This window comes from Arvicola amphibius, chromosome 3 (assembly GCF_903992535.2).
Source record: "Arvicola amphibius chromosome 3, mArvAmp1.2, whole genome shotgun sequence".
In the NCBI taxonomy this organism is placed as follows: Eukaryota; Metazoa; Chordata; class Mammalia; order Rodentia; family Cricetidae; genus Arvicola; species Arvicola amphibius.
The window spans coordinates 134,593,793-134,611,973 of record NC_052049.1 but is presented as its reverse complement, the minus strand read 5'-3'; the positions used below and the strand labels follow the sequence as shown (position 1 = coordinate 134,611,973).

General features: G+C 43.7%; 3 protein-coding genes across 3 annotated transcripts; all 3 read right to left on the bottom strand.

Annotated features, from left to right (window-relative positions):
- Positions 1-1,621: 1,621 nt before the first annotated feature.
- LOC119810603 (E3 ubiquitin-protein ligase RING2-like) lies at positions 1,622-2,644 on the bottom strand. The gene has a single exon (XM_038324155.1). It carries the CDS (start codon positions 2,642-2,644, stop codon positions 1,622-1,624), a length of 1,023 nt encoding a protein of 340 aa, XP_038180083.1.
- Positions 2,645-7,160: 4,516 nt separating this feature from the next.
- LOC119810607 (E3 ubiquitin-protein ligase RING2-like) lies at positions 7,161-8,183 on the bottom strand. The gene has a single exon (XM_038324158.1). It carries the CDS (start codon positions 8,181-8,183, stop codon positions 7,161-7,163), a length of 1,023 nt encoding a protein of 340 aa, XP_038180086.1.
- A 4,515-nt stretch (positions 8,184-12,698) lies between these two features.
- Positions 12,699-13,721, bottom strand: LOC119810606 (E3 ubiquitin-protein ligase RING2-like). The gene has a single exon (XM_038324157.1). It carries the CDS (start codon positions 13,719-13,721, stop codon positions 12,699-12,701), a length of 1,023 nt encoding a protein of 340 aa, XP_038180085.1.
- Positions 13,722-18,181: the final 4,460 nt, after the last annotated feature.

The following is an 18,181-nucleotide window of genomic DNA, read 5'->3' as shown; positions in this document are numbered from 1 at the left end:
GAAATATAGGGACTCAAGACAGAAGGGAAAACTAAGACTTAGGTCAATATGATTTCTGAATGGTCAGCGTAAAGCCTTGCGCCTCCCAAACTCTCCACACTGTCTCAATAGAAAACTAAGAATATGAGAATGACTCTAGTTGGCTGACGTTCTACAGAACTGTCTCTATGGAAGCAATGATCGCGCTCCGTTAGCCTGCTTCTACAGAGGGGAATCAGCAGAGCGCTAAGTTTATAAGCACAGGGCAGCTCAAAATAAGAAGAACTCTGCAAACAGAAGCAACCTTTCTGCTTCCTCTGTGGCTCTATGTGTCATGTCATTCTTGAAGTAATAAGAAAAGAATCAGAGGACGCTTTGAACATACCTTGCACTTTTTTTTTCATCAAGGCGAAAATGCAAAATATCTCCACATCTCTGGTATTTTAATAGAGAAAAGCATCAAACATTTAGAATACAGAAACTGAACAGTAAATCTCATGTAGAAGAAAAGAACTCTTTTTTTAAAAAAATATTTTTTTATTTATTTAATATGTATACAGTGTTCTGTCTGTGTGTATGCCTACAGGCCAGAAGAGGGCACCAGACCTCATTACAGATGGTTGTGAGCCACCCTGTGGTTGCTGGGAATTGAACTCAGGACCTTTGGAAGAGGAGGCAATGCTCTTAACCTCTGAGCCTTCTCTCCAGCATCCAAGAAAAGAACTCTTCAATGTACAACAGAGGAATACATTTCATGACCAATTTAAACTTTTCTTTCTTTGGTGAAATCTGTAAAAGAACTGTGTTCTCAAAGAACTCTGTTGATGCTCTTCCCGTGACCAGAAATTCTAAACATGTAGCAAAACACACAACATGGGGTGGGAGTCAAATAGACAAATAACACAAGAACATTGCGTGACAATGGACACCAAGTTCATAAAGAACTTCTTTTTAAATGAGACACCGTGTGAGAAAAATACCATGAAAATAGTAATCCTTTGAGAATTGTATAAGCACAGCAAATTTGAGCCTCGGCCTTCGTGAAGATACTAGTTTATATAGAATACTATAAATATACAGGACTCCAAGGGCAAAAGTCAAGATACATATTGTCTAATATTCTGTAGGCTACAAAACTTTTGAAAGGGGGAAGGGTGGCTGATGGCCAGCTGAATCTTAAGCCAGGTGTGGTAATCAGGCCTAGAATCCCAGTCATTGGGCAGCAGTACGGCTCCAATTTCAGGTCACCCTGGACAACTAACTCAGCAAGTTCCAGGCCAGGCAGGGCTATCTAATGAGAGTTTGTCTCAAAACATGAAATCCTGGAAGGGGCAAAAAAAAAAAAAAAAATTAAAAAATAAAATAAAAGAATACGGACCCACAAAAAACTCCTCGGTCAAAGAGTCCTCCCGAAAGGAAACAAACCTTCTGTGGAATACAATGTATTTATTGTATAGGGGACAGGGGCACTGAATCACTAGAGTCTTAAATGAGGGCAAATGAATACCATAGTGTGAACAAGTCTGGCTCAGAGGGAAAACCGAACATATCCCAGATCTGTCCGTGAAAAAATTGATGGTGCCCCTTTCCATGAAAGAAAGAGGCTATGAAGAGTTCAGTCTCAGAATTGCTTCTTCAAAGCTTATTTGTGCTCCTTGGTGGGTGCATAATAAAGTTCCATGGGTTTGTTCACCTTCCAGTACTTCTCACTGACCGATTCCAAAGAAAAGGAGCCATTTAATACAGTGAACTGGCCACTGGCTGTCTCTACGTAAATGGTGTAGTGCTTCTCACTGGGCGAATCCAGCTCCATCTGGTTTGATTCTCCTTGGCTTCCAAGTCCTTCCGAAGCCGACCTCACAGCCAGATACTTGGATAAGTGAGCAGCAGTAGCATTCCCCGAAGTCTTTATGTACCTGGTGTGCGCACGGCCATCCTTTTCCACAAGTGTTGGGTGGGGCCTGAATACTAGTTCAATATCATTAGCTCCGTCCATTGCTGGATCATTGCTGGCCACTGCTGCGTTGTTATTATCGAGTTCAGGCCCAGGGTTCTCAGATGTTTTGGCCCGTTTGTTCCTAGGTCCTGCTTCCCGATGGCTACGTGTGGATGCATTACGACAGCGTGACCTGTCACCATTATCTTCGGCTCCACTGGCGTCTTCAACGCGTGGCTTCTTGCCTCGCTGCAATCTGCTCGTGGCCTGTGTCTTCGGCCCTCCCTCAGTGCTGAGGTTGAGTGCCTGCTGGCTGTTGTGCTTGTTGATCCTGGCTAACACTCTCTCTTGCTGAGCTTCATACTCCTCGCGACTTGGATAGATTATGCTGATGAGTGCATCAAAATTTGGGTCTGGCCTTAGTGATCTTTTAGAAACTAATTTTGTCCGACAGGTAGGGCATTCCTTGTTGCCGCGTCTAAGGGCTGTGATAATGCAATCTGCACAGAACCGATGCAAACACTCCTTTGTAGTCATGGTCTTCTTCAGAATATCCAAACAAATTGGGCACATCAACTCGCGGTGTAGACTTCTAGGTGAGACCGCAATGTCCGCAATGTGCAGGCCGTCTGTTATTGCCGCCTGAGGTGTTCGTTGTGATTCGTATAAACTGAGTTCCCACGTTTTGCTTACTGGTTGAGTTCCGTTTGTCTGCACAGCCCGAGACATTGCTGCTTCTGGTCCAGCCCGAGGCTCTGAGAGGGAGACTCAGGATCAATCTCCGGTGTCCCCACACAATATAGCAATGAAGAAGTCTTTAAAGAACACAACACAATCGTCTTGGGATAGTTATAGGGGTTAAGGCTGAAGATCAGAGGAGCAGAGCAGTAAGACACTGGAGAGACCTTTTCCCTCTACCAATGCTCAGACTCCACACTCCAGTGAGCTCCTGTCCCTTCCCCTTTATATTCCTCTCTCCACCCAGCCAGATCGCTCCTGGCTCCACCTCCCTCGTGCTGGGGGGGGGGGGGGATTAAAGGTGTGTGAATCCCAAACACTGGGATTAAAGGTGTGAGCCACCACCACCTGGATCTCTTTCTGGATCAATATTGTGTAGCTCAGGGTAGCCTTGAACTCACAGAGCTCTGTCTGCCCCTGTCACCGGAGTACTAGGATTAAAGGTGTTTGCCACCACTCCCTGGCCTCTCATGGACTAATTAGCTTTGCATTCTGGTCTTCGGGCAAGCTCTATTTATTAAAATACAAATAAAGTATCACTACAGTCAAGGCCTGAGGCTCACGTTACTTTTTGGCTTCTTTTTCTTCTCTTCCTTTTTGAGACAGGGTTTCTCCGAGTAGCTCTGAAACCTGCCTTGGCACTAGCTCTGTGGACCAGGTTGTCCTTGAACTCACAGAGATCCAGCTACCTCTGCTTCTCGAGTGCAGGGATTAGAAGAGTGTGCCTCCACCACCCGGTGACATTAGTTTTCTTTTCATGGTCCTCAGATGTTCCCATGGGCTGTTTCAGGTTGTGAGACACACTTGGTGTTGCTGCCTTTTACAAAACACATGTTTTTGTATTCGAGAGCCTTAGGCAGTGTGCTGATTTCAGTGAGATTTACCCATTAGACTTGGGCCTTGAATCTTTGATCTGCAGTTGTGTGACCCTGGGCAGATTTAGGTGTGACCTTGCTGGGAGGAGGCACATCACTGGGTGGGACTGGAGGTTTCAAAGCCCCGCCCTGTTCGCCATTAGTGCTCTGGCCCCTGCTCCAGGTTCTGGATGTGAGCTCTCAGCTCTTCCTGCTGCCATGCTGCATCTCAGCTCCCTGCCGTGATGAACTCAGCCCTCTGGACCCATCAGAGGGACCCAAATCAACTTCCTTCTGCAAACTGCTTCGGGTCATCGTGCTTTCTCACAGACTCTACCAGAGTAATCGACCTGCCTGGGAAATAGGTGCACACGTGTTCTAAAAGACCTGTTGATTAGAGAGGAATAACTGTGTGGGAATTTCAGTTTGTCGATTAGAGAGTAACTGTGTAGGAATTTCAGTTTGTTACCAGCCAGATTGTGCGCACAGCCTGATTCCTGTGGGGTCCCTGCACGGGGCACAGTGGCAGTGAAATGAGCTGAAGAGGGGCAGAAATAAAACTCGGTTCAACATGACTTAGCCAGACTGGGTCAAACCTGTGGAGTCTGACACCAAGCGGTCTATCCATCCATCCATCCGTCTGTCCGTCCATCATTCCGTCCACCGATCCACCCATCCGTCCGTCCGTCCGTCCATCCGTCCGTCCGTCTGTCCGTCTGTGTGTCTGTCTGTGTGTCTGTCTGTCTGTCTGTCTTGCATATTTAAATTGTAATACCTTGGGGAAAAGTGTCCTCATAACAGTTATCACAACAAAGCTGAAGGCGTGGCTACATTGAAACTCCCTTATGTAGTGTGTGTCTTTTGCTGAGCACCTGTGACCTCTTCCACAAGAGGGTTCTGTTGACTGAGGAACAAGGCTCAGAATAAGAGCCTAGGGTGGAAGGGTTTCTGATCAGCATAAGGATGGGTTCTACTGACTGAAAACAATGCTCAGTCATCTGAGGGATTCTGGGTTAGGGCTGGCTTCCTAGGGTAGCAAAAGATCACCAGGTTATTTCTTCTGTTGGAAAAAAAAAATCTTATGTTTGTTTAACAGTCCTGGCTTCTCTGTGCTAACTGTAAGCCTTGTGGTTAACAATTATATTGCTAGAGAGATGGTTCAGAGGTTAGGAGCACTGGCTGCTCTTTCAGAGGTCCTGATTTAAATTCCTAGCAACCACTTGGTGGCTCACAACCATATCTAATGAGATCTGGTGCCCTCTAATGTCATGCGGGCATACATGCAGGCAGAACACTGTATACATGATAAATAAATAAATCTTTTCTTCAATTAGTAACCACATTGAGAATTTATTTAATACAACCACTAATCTAATATGTTAACAACAAAATCAAAGCAATTACATTACAAAACAAGGGTTACATGCAGCAAACATGCATTTATCATTTATACAACTTAACCTTAGCCCAGAGAAGGAATTGGATATAAAAGTTCTTATCATTTTGGTGGTTTGCAAATCTTATGGCACCGATTACCAAAAAGACTCTAAAAGCAGATTTCAAATTTTTTCAATAAAATGGTAAAAATAAAAACTGAGTAAGCCTTTAAGTTTTCATACTTGGCTCAAGTTAAAACATCAAGCTAGCTCCAATCTGTTAAAACAGACAGATAAATATTTATAATGACTGGAGAGACATAGTTACAATGCTACTTGGATGTATACTACCTTCTATTAAAACCCTTTCTCTTTTTTAAACATTTGTTTATTTATTTATTTATTTATTTATTTATTATCTATACAGTATTCGGTCTGTGTGTATGACTGTAGGCCTCAAGAGGACACCAGACATTATTACAGATGATTGTGAGCCACCATATGGTTACTGGGAATTGAACTCAGGAACTTTGGAAGAACAGGAAATGCTCTTAACCACTGAGGCATCTCTCCAGCCCCCTCAAAACCCTTTCTTAAGGGTGAAATTTTTCAACGCAAACATGTCTTCTCTGAATACTGTGAGAATAGAAACTTGGAGAAATATAGGGACTCAAGACAGAAGGGAAAACTAAGACTTAGGTCAATATGATTTCTGAATGGTCAGCGTAAAGCCTTGCGCCTCCCAAACTCTCCACACTGTCTCAATAGAAAACTAAGAATATGAGAATGACTCTAGTTGGCTGACGTTCTACAGAACTGTCTCTATGGAAGCAATGATCGCGCTCCGTTAGCCTGCTTCTACAGAGGGGAATCAGCAGAGCGCTAAGTTTATAAGCACAGGGCAGCTCAAAATAAGAAGAACTCTGCAAACAGAAGCAACCTTTCTGCTTCCTCTGTGGCTCTATGTGTCATGTCATTCTTGAAGTAATAAGAAAAGAATCAGAGGACGCTTTGAACATACCTTGCACTTTTTTTTTCATCAAGGCGAAAATGCAAAATATCTCCACATCTCTGGTATTTTAATAGAGAAAAGCATCAAACATTTAGAATACAGAAACTGAACAGTAAATCTCATGTAGAAGAAAAGAACTCTTTTTTTAAAAAAATATTTTTTTATTTATTTAATATGTATACAGTGTTCTGTCTGTGTGTATGCCTACAGGCCAGAAGAGGGCACCAGACCTCATTACAGATGGTTGTGAGCCACCCTGTGGTTGCTGGGAATTGAACTCAGGACCTTTGGAAGAGGAGGCAATGCTCTTAACCTCTGAGCCTTCTCTCCAGCATCCAAGAAAAGAACTCTTCAATGTACAACAGAGGAATACATTTCATGACCAATTTAAACTTTTCTTTCTTTGGTGAAATCTGTAAAAGAACTGTGTTCTCAAAGAACTCTGTTGATGCTCTTCCCGTGACCAGAAATTCTAAACATGTAGCAAAACACACAACATGGGGTGGGAGTCAAATAGACAAATAACACAAGAACATTGCGTGACAATGGACACCAAGTTCATAAAGAACTTCTTTTTAAATGAGACACCGTGTGAGAAAAATACCATGAAAATAGTAATCCTTTGAGAATTGTATAAGCACAGCAAATTTGAGCCTCGGCCTTCGTGAAGATACTAGTTTATATAGAATACTATAAATATACAGGACTCCAAGGGCAAAAGTCAAGATACATATTGTCTAATATTCTGTAGGCTACAAAACTTTTGAAAGGGGGAAGGGTGGCTGATGGCCAGCTGAATCTTAAGCCAGGTGTGGTAATCAGGCCTAGAATCCCAGTCATTGGGCAGCAGTACGGCTCCAATTTCAGGTCACCCTGGACAACTAACTCAGCAAGTTCCAGGCCAGGCAGGGCTATCTAATGAGAGTTTGTCTCAAAACATGAAATCCTGGAAGGGGCAAAAAAAAAAAAAAAATTAAAAAATAAAATAAAAGAATACGGACCCACAAAAAACTCCTCGGTCAAAGAGTCCTCCCGAAAGGAAACAAACCTTCTGTGGAATACAATGTATTTATTGTATAGGGGACAGGGGCACTGAATCACTAGAGTCTTAAATGAGGGCAAATGAATACCATAGTGTGAACAAGTCTGGCTCAGAGGGAAAACCGAACATATCCCAGATCTGTCCGTGAAAAAATTGATGGTGCCCCTTTCCATGAAAGAAAGAGGCTATGAAGAGTTCAGTCTCAGAATTGCTTCTTCAAAGCTTATTTGTGCTCCTTGGTGGGTGCATAATAAAGTTCCATGGGTTTGTTCACCTTCCAGTACTTCTCACTGACCGATTCCAAAGAAAAGGAGCCATTTAATACAGTGAACTGGCCACTGGCTGTCTCTACGTAAATGGTGTAGTGCTTCTCACTGGGCGAATCCAGCTCCATCTGGTTTGATTCTCCTTGGCTTCCAAGTCCTTCCGAAGCCGACCTCACAGCCAGATACTTGGATAAGTGAGCAGCAGTAGCATTCCCCGAAGTCTTTATGTACCTGGTGTGCGCACGGCCATCCTTTTCCACAAGTGTTGGGTGGGGCCTGAATACTAGTTCAATATCATTAGCTCCGTCCATTGCTGGATCATTGCTGGCCACTGCTGCGTTGTTATTATCGAGTTCAGGCCCAGGGTTCTCAGATGTTTTGGCCCGTTTGTTCCTAGGTCCTGCTTCCCGATGGCTACGTGTGGATGCATTACGACAGCGTGACCTGTCACCATTATCTTCGGCTCCACTGGCGTCTTCAACGCGTGGCTTCTTGCCTCGCTGCAATCTGCTCGTGGCCTGTGTCTTCGGCCCTCCCTCAGTGCTGAGGTTGAGTGCCTGCTGGCTGTTGTGCTTGTTGATCCTGGCTAACACTCTCTCTTGCTGAGCTTCATACTCCTCGCGACTTGGATAGATTATGCTGATGAGTGCATCAAAATTTGGGTCTGGCCTTAGTGATCTTTTAGAAACTAATTTTGTCCGACAGGTAGGGCATTCCTTGTTGCCGCGTCTAAGGGCTGTGATAATGCAATCTGCACAGAACCGATGCAAACACTCCTTTGTAGTCATGGTCTTCTTCAGAATATCCAAACAAATTGGGCACATCAACTCGCGGTGTAGACTTCTAGGTGAGACCGCAATGTCCGCAATGTGCAGGCCGTCTGTTATTGCCGCCTGAGGTGTTCGTTGTGATTCGTATAAACTGAGTTCCCACGTTTTGCTTACTGGTTGAGTTCCGTTTGTCTGCACAGCCCGAGACATTGCTGCTTCTGGTCCAGCCCGAGGCTCTGAGAGGGAGACTCAGGATCAATCTCCGGTGTCCCCACACAATATAGCAATGAAGAAGTCTTTAAAGAACACAACACAATCGTCTTGGGATAGTTATAGGGGTTAAGGCTGAAGATCAGAGGAGCAGAGCAGTAAGACACTGGAGAGACCTTTTCCCTCTACCAATGCTCAGACTCCACACTCCAGTGAGCTCCTGTCCCTTCCCCTTTATATTCCTCTCTCCACCCAGCCAGATCGCTCCTGGCTCCACCTCCCTCGTGCTGGGGGGGGGGGGGATTAAAGGTGTGTGAATCCCAAACACTGGGATTAAAGGTGTGAGCCACCACCACCTGGATCTCTTTCTGGATCAATATTGTGTAGCTCAGGGTAGCCTTGAACTCACAGAGCTCTGTCTGCCCCTGTCACCGGAGTACTAGGATTAAAGGTGTTTGCCACCACTCCCTGGCCTCTCATGGACTAATTAGCTTTGCATTCTGGTCTTCGGGCAAGCTCTATTTATTAAAATACAAATAAAGTATCACTACAGTCAAGGCCTGAGGCTCACGTTACTTTTTGGCTTCTTTTTCTTCTCTTCCTTTTTGAGACAGGGTTTCTCCGAGTAGCTCTGAAACCTGCCTTGGCACTAGCTCTGTGGACCAGGTTGTCCTTGAACTCACAGAGATCCAGCTACCTCTGCTTCTCGAGTGCAGGGATTAGAAGAGTGTGCCTCCACCACCCGGTGACATTAGTTTTCTTTTCATGGTCCTCAGATGTTCCCATGGGCTGTTTCAGGTTGTGAGACACACTTGGTGTTGCTGCCTTTTACAAAACACATGTTTTTGTATTCGAGAGCCTTAGGCAGTGTGCTGATTTCAGTGAGATTTACCCATTAGACTTGGGCCTTGAATCTTTGATCTGCAGTTGTGTGACCCTGGGCAGATTTAGGTGTGACCTTGCTGGGAGGAGGCACATCACTGGGTGGGACTGGAGGTTTCAAAGCCCCGCCCTGTTCGCCATTAGTGCTCTGGCCCCTGCTCCAGGTTCTGGATGTGAGCTCTCAGCTCTTCCTGCTGCCATGCTGCATCTCAGCTCCCTGCCGTGATGAACTCAGCCCTCTGGACCCATCAGAGGGACCCAAATCAACTTCCTTCTGCAAACTGCTTCGGGTCATCGTGCTTTCTCACAGACTCTACCAGAGTAATCGACCTGCCTGGGAAATAGGTGCACACGTGTTCTAAAAGACCTGTTGATTAGAGAGGAATAACTGTGTGGGAATTTCAGTTTGTCGATTAGAGAGTAACTGTGTAGGAATTTCAGTTTGTTACCAGCCAGATTGTGCGCACAGCCTGATTCCTGTGGGGTCCCTGCACGGGGTACAGTGGCAGTGAAATGAGCTGAAGAGGGGCAGAAATAAAACTCGGTTCAACATGACTTAGCCAGACTGGGTCAAACCTGTGGAGTCTGACACCAAGCGGTCTATCCATCCATCCATCCGTCTGTCCGTCCATCATTCCGTCCACCGATCCACCCATCCGTCCGTCCGTCCGTCCATCCGTCCGTCCGTCTGTCCGTCTGTGTGTCTGTCTGTGTGTCTGTCTGTCTGTCTGTCTTGCATATTTAAATTGTAATACCTTGGGGAAAAGTGTCCTCATAACAGTTATCACAACAAAGCTGAAGGCGTGGCTACATTGAAACTCCCTTATGTAGTGTGTGTCTTTTGCTGAGCACCTGTGACCTCTTCCACAAGAGGGTTCTGTTGACTGAGGAACAAGGCTCAGAATAAGAGCCTAGGGATGGAAGGGTTTCTGATCAGCATAAGGATGGGTTCTACTGACTGAAAACAATGCTCAGTCATCTGAGGGATTCTGGGTTAGGGCTGGCTTCCTAGGGTAGCAAAAGATCACCAGGTTATTTCTTCTGTTGGAAAAAAAAATCTTATGTTTGTTTAACAGTCCTGGCTTCTCTGTGCTAACTGTAAGCCTTGTGGTTAACAATTATATTGCTAGAGAGATGGTTCAGAGGTTAGGAGCACTGGCTGCTCTTTCAGAGGTCCTGATTTAAATTCCTAGCAACCACTTGGTGGCTCACAACCATATCTAATGAGATCTGGTGCCCTCTAATGTCATGCGGGCATACATGCAGGCAGAACACTGTATACATGATAAATAAATAAATCTTTTCTTCAATTAGTAACCACATTGAGAATTTATTTAATACAACCACTAATCTAATATGTTAACAACAAAATCAAAGCAATTACATTACAAAACAAGGGTTACATGCAGCAAACATGCATTTATCATTTATACAACTTAACCTTAGCCCAGAGAAGGAATTGGATATAAAAGTTCTTATCATTTTGGTGGTTTGCAAATCTTATGGCACCGATTACCAAAAAGACTCTAAAAGCAGATTTCAAATTTTTTCAATAAAATGGTAAAAATAAAAACTGAGTAAGCCTTTAAGTTTTCATACTTGGCTCAAGTTAAAACATCAAGCTAGCTCCAATCTGTTAAAACAGACAGATAAATATTTATAATGACTGGAGAGACATAGTTACAATGCTACTTGGATGTATACTACCTTCTATTAAAACCCTTTCTCTTTTTTAAACATTTGTTTATTTATTTATTTATTTATTTATTTATTATCTATACAGTATTCGGTCTGTGTGTATGACTGTAGGCCTCAAGAGGACACCAGACATTATTACAGATGATTGTGAGCCACCATATGGTTACTGGGAATTGAACTCAGGAACTTTGGAAGAACAGGAAATGCTCTTAACCACTGAGGCATCTCTCCAGCCCCCTCAAAACCCTTTCTTAAGGGTGAAATTTTTCAACGCAAACATGTCTTCTCTGAATACTGTGAGAATAGAAACTTGGAGAAATATAGGGACTCAAGACAGAAGGGAAAACTAAGACTTAGGTCAATATGATTTCTGAATGGTCAGCGTAAAGCCTTGCGCCTCCCAAACTCTCCACACTGTCTCAATAGAAAACTAAGAATATGAGAATGACTCTAGTTGGCTGACGTTCTACAGAACTGTCTCTATGGAAGCAATGATCGCGCTCCGTTAGCCTGCTTCTACAGAGGGGAATCAGCAGAGCGCTAAGTTTATAAGCACAGGGCAGCTCAAAATAAGAAGAACTCTGCAAACAGAAGCAACCTTTCTGCTTCCTCTGTGGCTCTATGTGTCATGTCATTCTTGAAGTAATAAGAAAAGAATCAGAGGACGCTTTGAACATACCTTGCACTTTTTTTTTCATCAAGGCGAAAATGCAAAATATCTCCACATCTCTGGTATTTTAATAGAGAAAAGCATCAAACATTTAGAATACAGAAACTGAACAGTAAATCTCATGTAGAAGAAAAGAACTCTTTTTTTAAAAAAATATTTTTTTATTTATTTAATATGTATACAGTGTTCTGTCTGTGTGTATGCCTACAGGCCAGAAGAGGGCACCAGACCTCATTACAGATGGTTGTGAGCCACCCTGTGGTTGCTGGGAATTGAACTCAGGACCTTTGGAAGAGGAGGCAATGCTCTTAACCTCTGAGCCTTCTCTCCAGCATCCAAGAAAAGAACTCTTCAATGTACAACAGAGGAATACATTTCATGACCAATTTAAACTTTTCTTTCTTTGGTGAAATCTGTAAAAGAACTGTGTTCTCAAAGAACTCTGTTGATGCTCTTCCCGTGACCAGAAATTCTAAACATGTAGCAAAACACACAACATGGGGTGGGAGTCAAATAGACAAATAACACAAGAACATTGCGTGACAATGGACACCAAGTTCATAAAGAACTTCTTTTTAAATGAGACACCGTGTGAGAAAAATACCATGAAAATAGTAATCCTTTGAGAATTGTATAAGCACAGCAAATTTGAGCCTCGGCCTTCGTGAAGATACTAGTTTATATAGAATACTATAAATATACAGGACTCCAAGGGCAAAAGTCAAGATACATATTGTCTAATATTCTGTAGGCTACAAAACTTTTGAAAGGGGGAAGGGTGGCTGATGGCCAGCTGAATCTTAAGCCAGGTGTGGTAATCAGGCCTAGAATCCCAGTCATTGGGCAGCAGTACGGCTCCAATTTCAGGTCACCCTGGACAACTAACTCAGCAAGTTCCAGGCCAGGCAGGGCTATCTAATGAGAGTTTGTCTCAAAACATGAAATCCTGGAAGGGGCAAAAAAAAAAAAAAAATTAAAAAATAAAATAAAAGAATACGGACCCACAAAAAACTCCTCGGTCAAAGAGTCCTCCCGAAAGGAAACAAACCTTCTGTGGAATACAATGTATTTATTGTATAGGGGACAGGGGCACTGAATCACTAGAGTCTTAAATGAGGGCAAATGAATACCATAGTGTGAACAAGTCTGGCTCAGAGGGAAAACCGAACATATCCCAGATCTGTCCGTGAAAAAATTGATGGTGCCCCTTTCCATGAAAGAAAGAGGCTATGAAGAGTTCAGTCTCAGAATTGCTTCTTCAAAGCTTATTTGTGCTCCTTGGTGGGTGCATAATAAAGTTCCATGGGTTTGTTCACCTTCCAGTACTTCTCACTGACCGATTCCAAAGAAAAGGAGCCATTTAATACAGTGAACTGGCCACTGGCTGTCTCTACGTAAATGGTGTAGTGCTTCTCACTGGGCGAATCCAGCTCCATCTGGTTTGATTCTCCTTGGCTTCCAAGTCCTTCCGAAGCCGACCTCACAGCCAGATACTTGGATAAGTGAGCAGCAGTAGCATTCCCCGAAGTCTTTATGTACCTGGTGTGCGCACGGCCATCCTTTTCCACAAGTGTTGGGTGGGGCCTGAATACTAGTTCAATATCATTAGCTCCGTCCATTGCTGGATCATTGCTGGCCACTGCTGCGTTGTTATTATCGAGTTCAGGCCCAGGGTTCTCAGATGTTTTGGCCCGTTTGTTCCTAGGTCCTGCTTCCCGATGGCTACGTGTGGATGCATTACGACAGCGTGACCTGTCACCATTATCTTCGGCTCCACTGGCGTCTTCAACGCGTGGCTTCTTGCCTCGCTGCAATCTGCTCGTGGCCTGTGTCTTCGGCCCTCCCTCAGTGCTGAGGTTGAGTGCCTGCTGGCTGTTGTGCTTGTTGATCCTGGCTAACACTCTCTCTTGCTGAGCTTCATACTCCTCGCGACTTGGATAGATTATGCTGATGAGTGCATCAAAATTTGGGTCTGGCCTTAGTGATCTTTTAGAAACTAATTTTGTCCGACAGGTAGGGCATTCCTTGTTGCCGCGTCTAAGGGCTGTGATAATGCAATCTGCACAGAACCGATGCAAACACTCCTTTGTAGTCATGGTCTTCTTCAGAATATCCAAACAAATTGGGCACATCAACTCGCGGTGTAGACTTCTAGGTGAGACCGCAATGTCCGCAATGTGCAGGCCGTCTGTTATTGCCGCCTGAGGTGTTCGTTGTGATTCGTATAAACTGAGTTCCCACGTTTTGCTTACTGGTTGAGTTCCGTTTGTCTGCACAGCCCGAGACATTGCTGCTTCTGGTCCAGCCCGAGGCTCTGAGAGGGAGACTCAGGATCAATCTCCGGTGTCCCCACACAATATAGCAATGAAGAAGTCTTTAAAGAACACAACACAATCGTCTTGGGATAGTTATAGGGGTTAAGGCTGAAGATCAGAGGAGCAGAGCAGTAAGACACTGGAGAGACCTTTTCCCTCTACCAATGCTCAGACTCCACACTCCAGTGAGTTCCTGTCCCTTCCCCTTTATATTCCTCTCTCCCCCCCAGCCAGATCGCTCCTGGCTCCACCTCCCTCGTGCTGGGGGGGGGGGGGGATTAAAGGTGTGTGAATCCCAAACACTGGGATTAAAGGTGTGAGCCACCACCACCTGGATCTCTTTCTGGATCAATATTGTGTAGCTCAGGGTAGCCTTGAACTCACAGAGCTCTGTCTGCCCCTGTCACCGGAGTACTAGGATTAAAGGTGTTTGCCACCACTCCCTGGCCTCTCATGGACTAATTAGCTTTGCATTCTGGTCTTCGGGCAAGCTCTATTTATTAAAATACAAATAAAGTATCACTACAGTCAAGGCCTGAGGCTCACGTTACTTTTTGGCTTCTTTTTCTTCTCTTCCTTTTTGAGACAGGGTTTCTCCGAGTAGCTCTGAAACCTGCCTTGGCACTAGCTCTGTGGACCAGGTTGTCCTTGAACTCACAGAGATCCAGCTACCTCTGCTTCTCGAGTGCAGGGATTAGAAGAGTGTGCCTCCACCACCCGGTGACATTAGTTTTCTTTTCATGGTCCTCAGATGTTCCCATGGGCTGTTTCAGGTTGTGAGACACACTTGGTGTTGCTGCCTTTTACAAAACACATGTTTTTGTATTCGAGAGCCTTAGGCAGTGTGCTGATTTCAGTGAGATTTACCCATTAGACTTGGGCCTTGAATCTTTGATCTGCAGTTGTGTGACCCTGGGCAGATTTAGGTGTGACCTTGCTGGGAGGAGGCACATCACTGGGTGGGACTGGAGGTTTCAAAGCCCCGCCCTGTTCGCCATTAGTGCTCTGGCCCCTGCTCCAGGTTCTGGATGTGAGCTCTCAGCTCTTCCTGCTGCCATGCTGCATCTCAGCTCCCTGCCGTGATGAACTCAGCCCTCTGGACCCATCAGAGGGACCCAAATCAAACTTCCTTCTGCAAACTGCTTCGGGTCATCGTGCTTTCTCACAGACTCTACCAGAGTAATCGACCTGCCTGGGAAATAGGTGCACACGTGTTCTAAAAGACCTGTTGATTAGAGAGGAATAACTGTGTGGGAATTTCAGTTTGTCGATTAGAGAGTAACTGTGTAGGAATTTCAGTTTGTTACCAGCCAGATTGTGCGCACAGCCTGATTCTTGTGGGGTCCCTGCACGGGGCACAGTGGCAGTGAAATGAGCTGAAGAGGGGCAGAAATAAAACTCGGTTCAACATGACTTAGCCAGACTGGGTCAAACCTGTGGAGTCTGACACCAAGCGGTCTATCCATCCATCCATCCGTCTGTCAGTCCATCATTCCGTCCACCCGTCCGTCTGTCCATCCGTCTGTCTGTCTTGCATATTTAAATTGTAAAACCTAGGGGAAAAGTGTCCTCATGACAATTATCACAACAAAGCTGAAGGCGTGGCTACATTGAAACTCCCTTATGTAGTGTGTGTCTTTTGCTGAGCACCTGTGACCTCTTCCACAAGAGGGTTCTGTTGACTGAGAAACAAGGCTCAGAATAAGAGCCTAGGGAGGAAGGGTTTCTGATCAGCATAAGGATGGGTTCTACTGACTGAAAACAATGCTCAGTCATCTGAGGGATTCTGGGTTAGGGCTGGCTTCCTAGGGTAGCAAAAGATCACCAGGTTATTTCTTCTGTTGGAAAAAAAAATGTCTTATGTTTGTTTAACAGTCCTGGCTTCTCTGTGCTAACTGTAAGCCTTGTGTTTAACAATTACAGTGCTAGAGAGATGGTTCAGAGGTTAGGAGCACTGGCTGCTCTTTCAGAGGTCCTGATTTAAATTCCTAGCAACCACTTGGTGGCTCACAACCATATCTAATGAGATCTGGTGCCCTCTAATGTCATGCGGGCATACATGCAGGCAGAACACTGTATACATGATAAATAAATAAATCTTTTCTTCAATTAGTAACCACATTGAGAATTTATTTAATACAACCACTAATCTAATATGTTAACAACAAAATCAAAGCAATTACATTACAAAACAAGGGTTACATGCAGCAAACATGCATTTATCATTTATACAACTTAACCTTAGCCCAGAGAAGGAATTGGATATAAAAGTTCTTATCATTTTGGTGGTTTGCAAATCTTATGGCACCGATTACCAAAAAGACTCTAAAAGCAGATTTCAAATTTTTTCAATAAAATGGTAAAAATAAAAACTGAGTAAGCCTTTAAGTTTTCATACTTGGCTCAAGTTAAAACATCAAGCTAGCTCCAATCTGTTAAAACAGACAGATAAATATTTATAATGACTGGAGAGACATAGTTACAATGCTACTTGGATGTATACTACCTTCTATTAAAACCCTTTCTCTTTTTTAAACATTTGTTTATTTATTTATTTATTTGTTTATTTATTATCTATACAGTATTCGGTCTGTGTGTATGACTGTAGGCCTCAAGAGGACACCAGACATTATTACAGATGATTGTGAGCCACCATATGGTTACTGGGAATTGAACTCAGGAACTTTGGAAGAACAGGAAATGCTCTTAACCACTGAGGCATCTCTCCAGCCCCCTCAAAACCCTTTCTTAAGGGTGAAATTTTTCAACGCAAACATGTCTTCTCTGAATACTGTGAGAATAGAAACTTGGAGAAATATAGGGACTCAAGACAGAAGGGAAAACTAAGACTTAGGTCAATATGATTTCTGAATGGTCAGCGTAAAGCCTTGCGCCTCCCAAACTCTCCACACTGTCTCAATAGAAAACTAAGAATATGAGAATGACTCTAGTTGGCTGACGTTCTACAGAACTGTCTCTATGGAAGCAATGATCGCGCTCCGTTAGCCTGCTTCTACAGAGGGGAATCAGCAGAGCGCTAAGTTTATAAGCACAGGGCAGCTCAAAATAAGAAGAACTCTGCAAACAGAAGCAACCTTTCTGCTTCCTCTGTGGCTCTATGTGTCATGTCATTCTTGAAGTAATAAGAAAAGAATCAGAGGACGCTTTGAACATACCTTGCACTTTTTTTTTCATCAAGGCGAAAATGCAAAATATCTCCACATCTCTGGTATTTTAATAGAGAAAAGCATCAAACATTTAGAATACAGAAACTGAACAGTAAATCTCATGTAGAAGAAAAGAACTCTTTTTTTAAAAAAATATTTTTTTATTTATTTAATATGTATACAGTGTTCTGTCTGTGTGTATGCCTACAGGCCAGAAGAGGGCACCAGACCTCATTACAGATGGTTGTGAGCCACCCTGTGGTTGCTGGGAATTGAACTCAGGACCTTTGGAAGAGGAGGCAATGCTCTTAACCTCTGAGCCTTCTCTCCAGCATCCAAGAAAAGAACTCTTCAATGTACAACAGAGGAATACATTTCATGACCAATTTAAACTTTTCTTTCTTTGGTGAAATCTGTAAAAGAACTGTGTTCTCAAAGAACTCTGTTGATGCTCTTCCCGTGACCAGAAATTCTAAACATGTAGCAAAACACACAACATGGGGTGGGAGTCAAATAGACAAATAACACAAGAACATTGCGTGACAATGGACACCAAGTTCATAAAGAACTTCTTTTTAAATGAGACACCGTGTGAGAAAAATACCATGAAAATAGTAATCCTTTGAGAATTGTATAAGCACAGCAAATTTGAGCCTCGGCCTTCGTGAAGATACTAGTTTATATAGAATACTATAAATATACAGGACTCCAAGGGCAAAAGTCAAGATACATATTGTCTAATATTCTGTAGGCTACAAAACTTTTGAAAGGGGGAAGGGTGGCTGATGGCCAGCTGAATCTTAAGCCAGGTGTGGTAATCAGGCCTAGAATCCCAGTCATTGGGCAGCAGTACGGCTCCAATTTCAGGTCACCCTGGACAACTAACTCAGCAAGTTCCAGGCCAGGCAGGGCTATCTAATGAGAGTTTGTCTCAAAACATGAAATCCTGGAAGGGGCAAAAAAAAAAAAAAAAATTAAAAAATAAAATAAAAGAATACGGACCCACAAAAAACTCCTCGGTCAAAGAGTCCTCCCGAAAGGAAACAAACCTTCTGTGGAATACAATGTATTTATTGTATAGGGGACAGGGGCACTGAATCACTAGAGTCTTAAATGAGGGCAAATGAATACCATAGTGTGAACAAGTCTGGCTCAGAGGGAAAACCGAACATATCCCAGATCTGTCCGTGAAAAAATTGATGGTGCCCCTTTCCATGAAAGAAAGAGGCTATGAAGAGTTCAGTCTCAGAATTGCTTCTTCAAAGC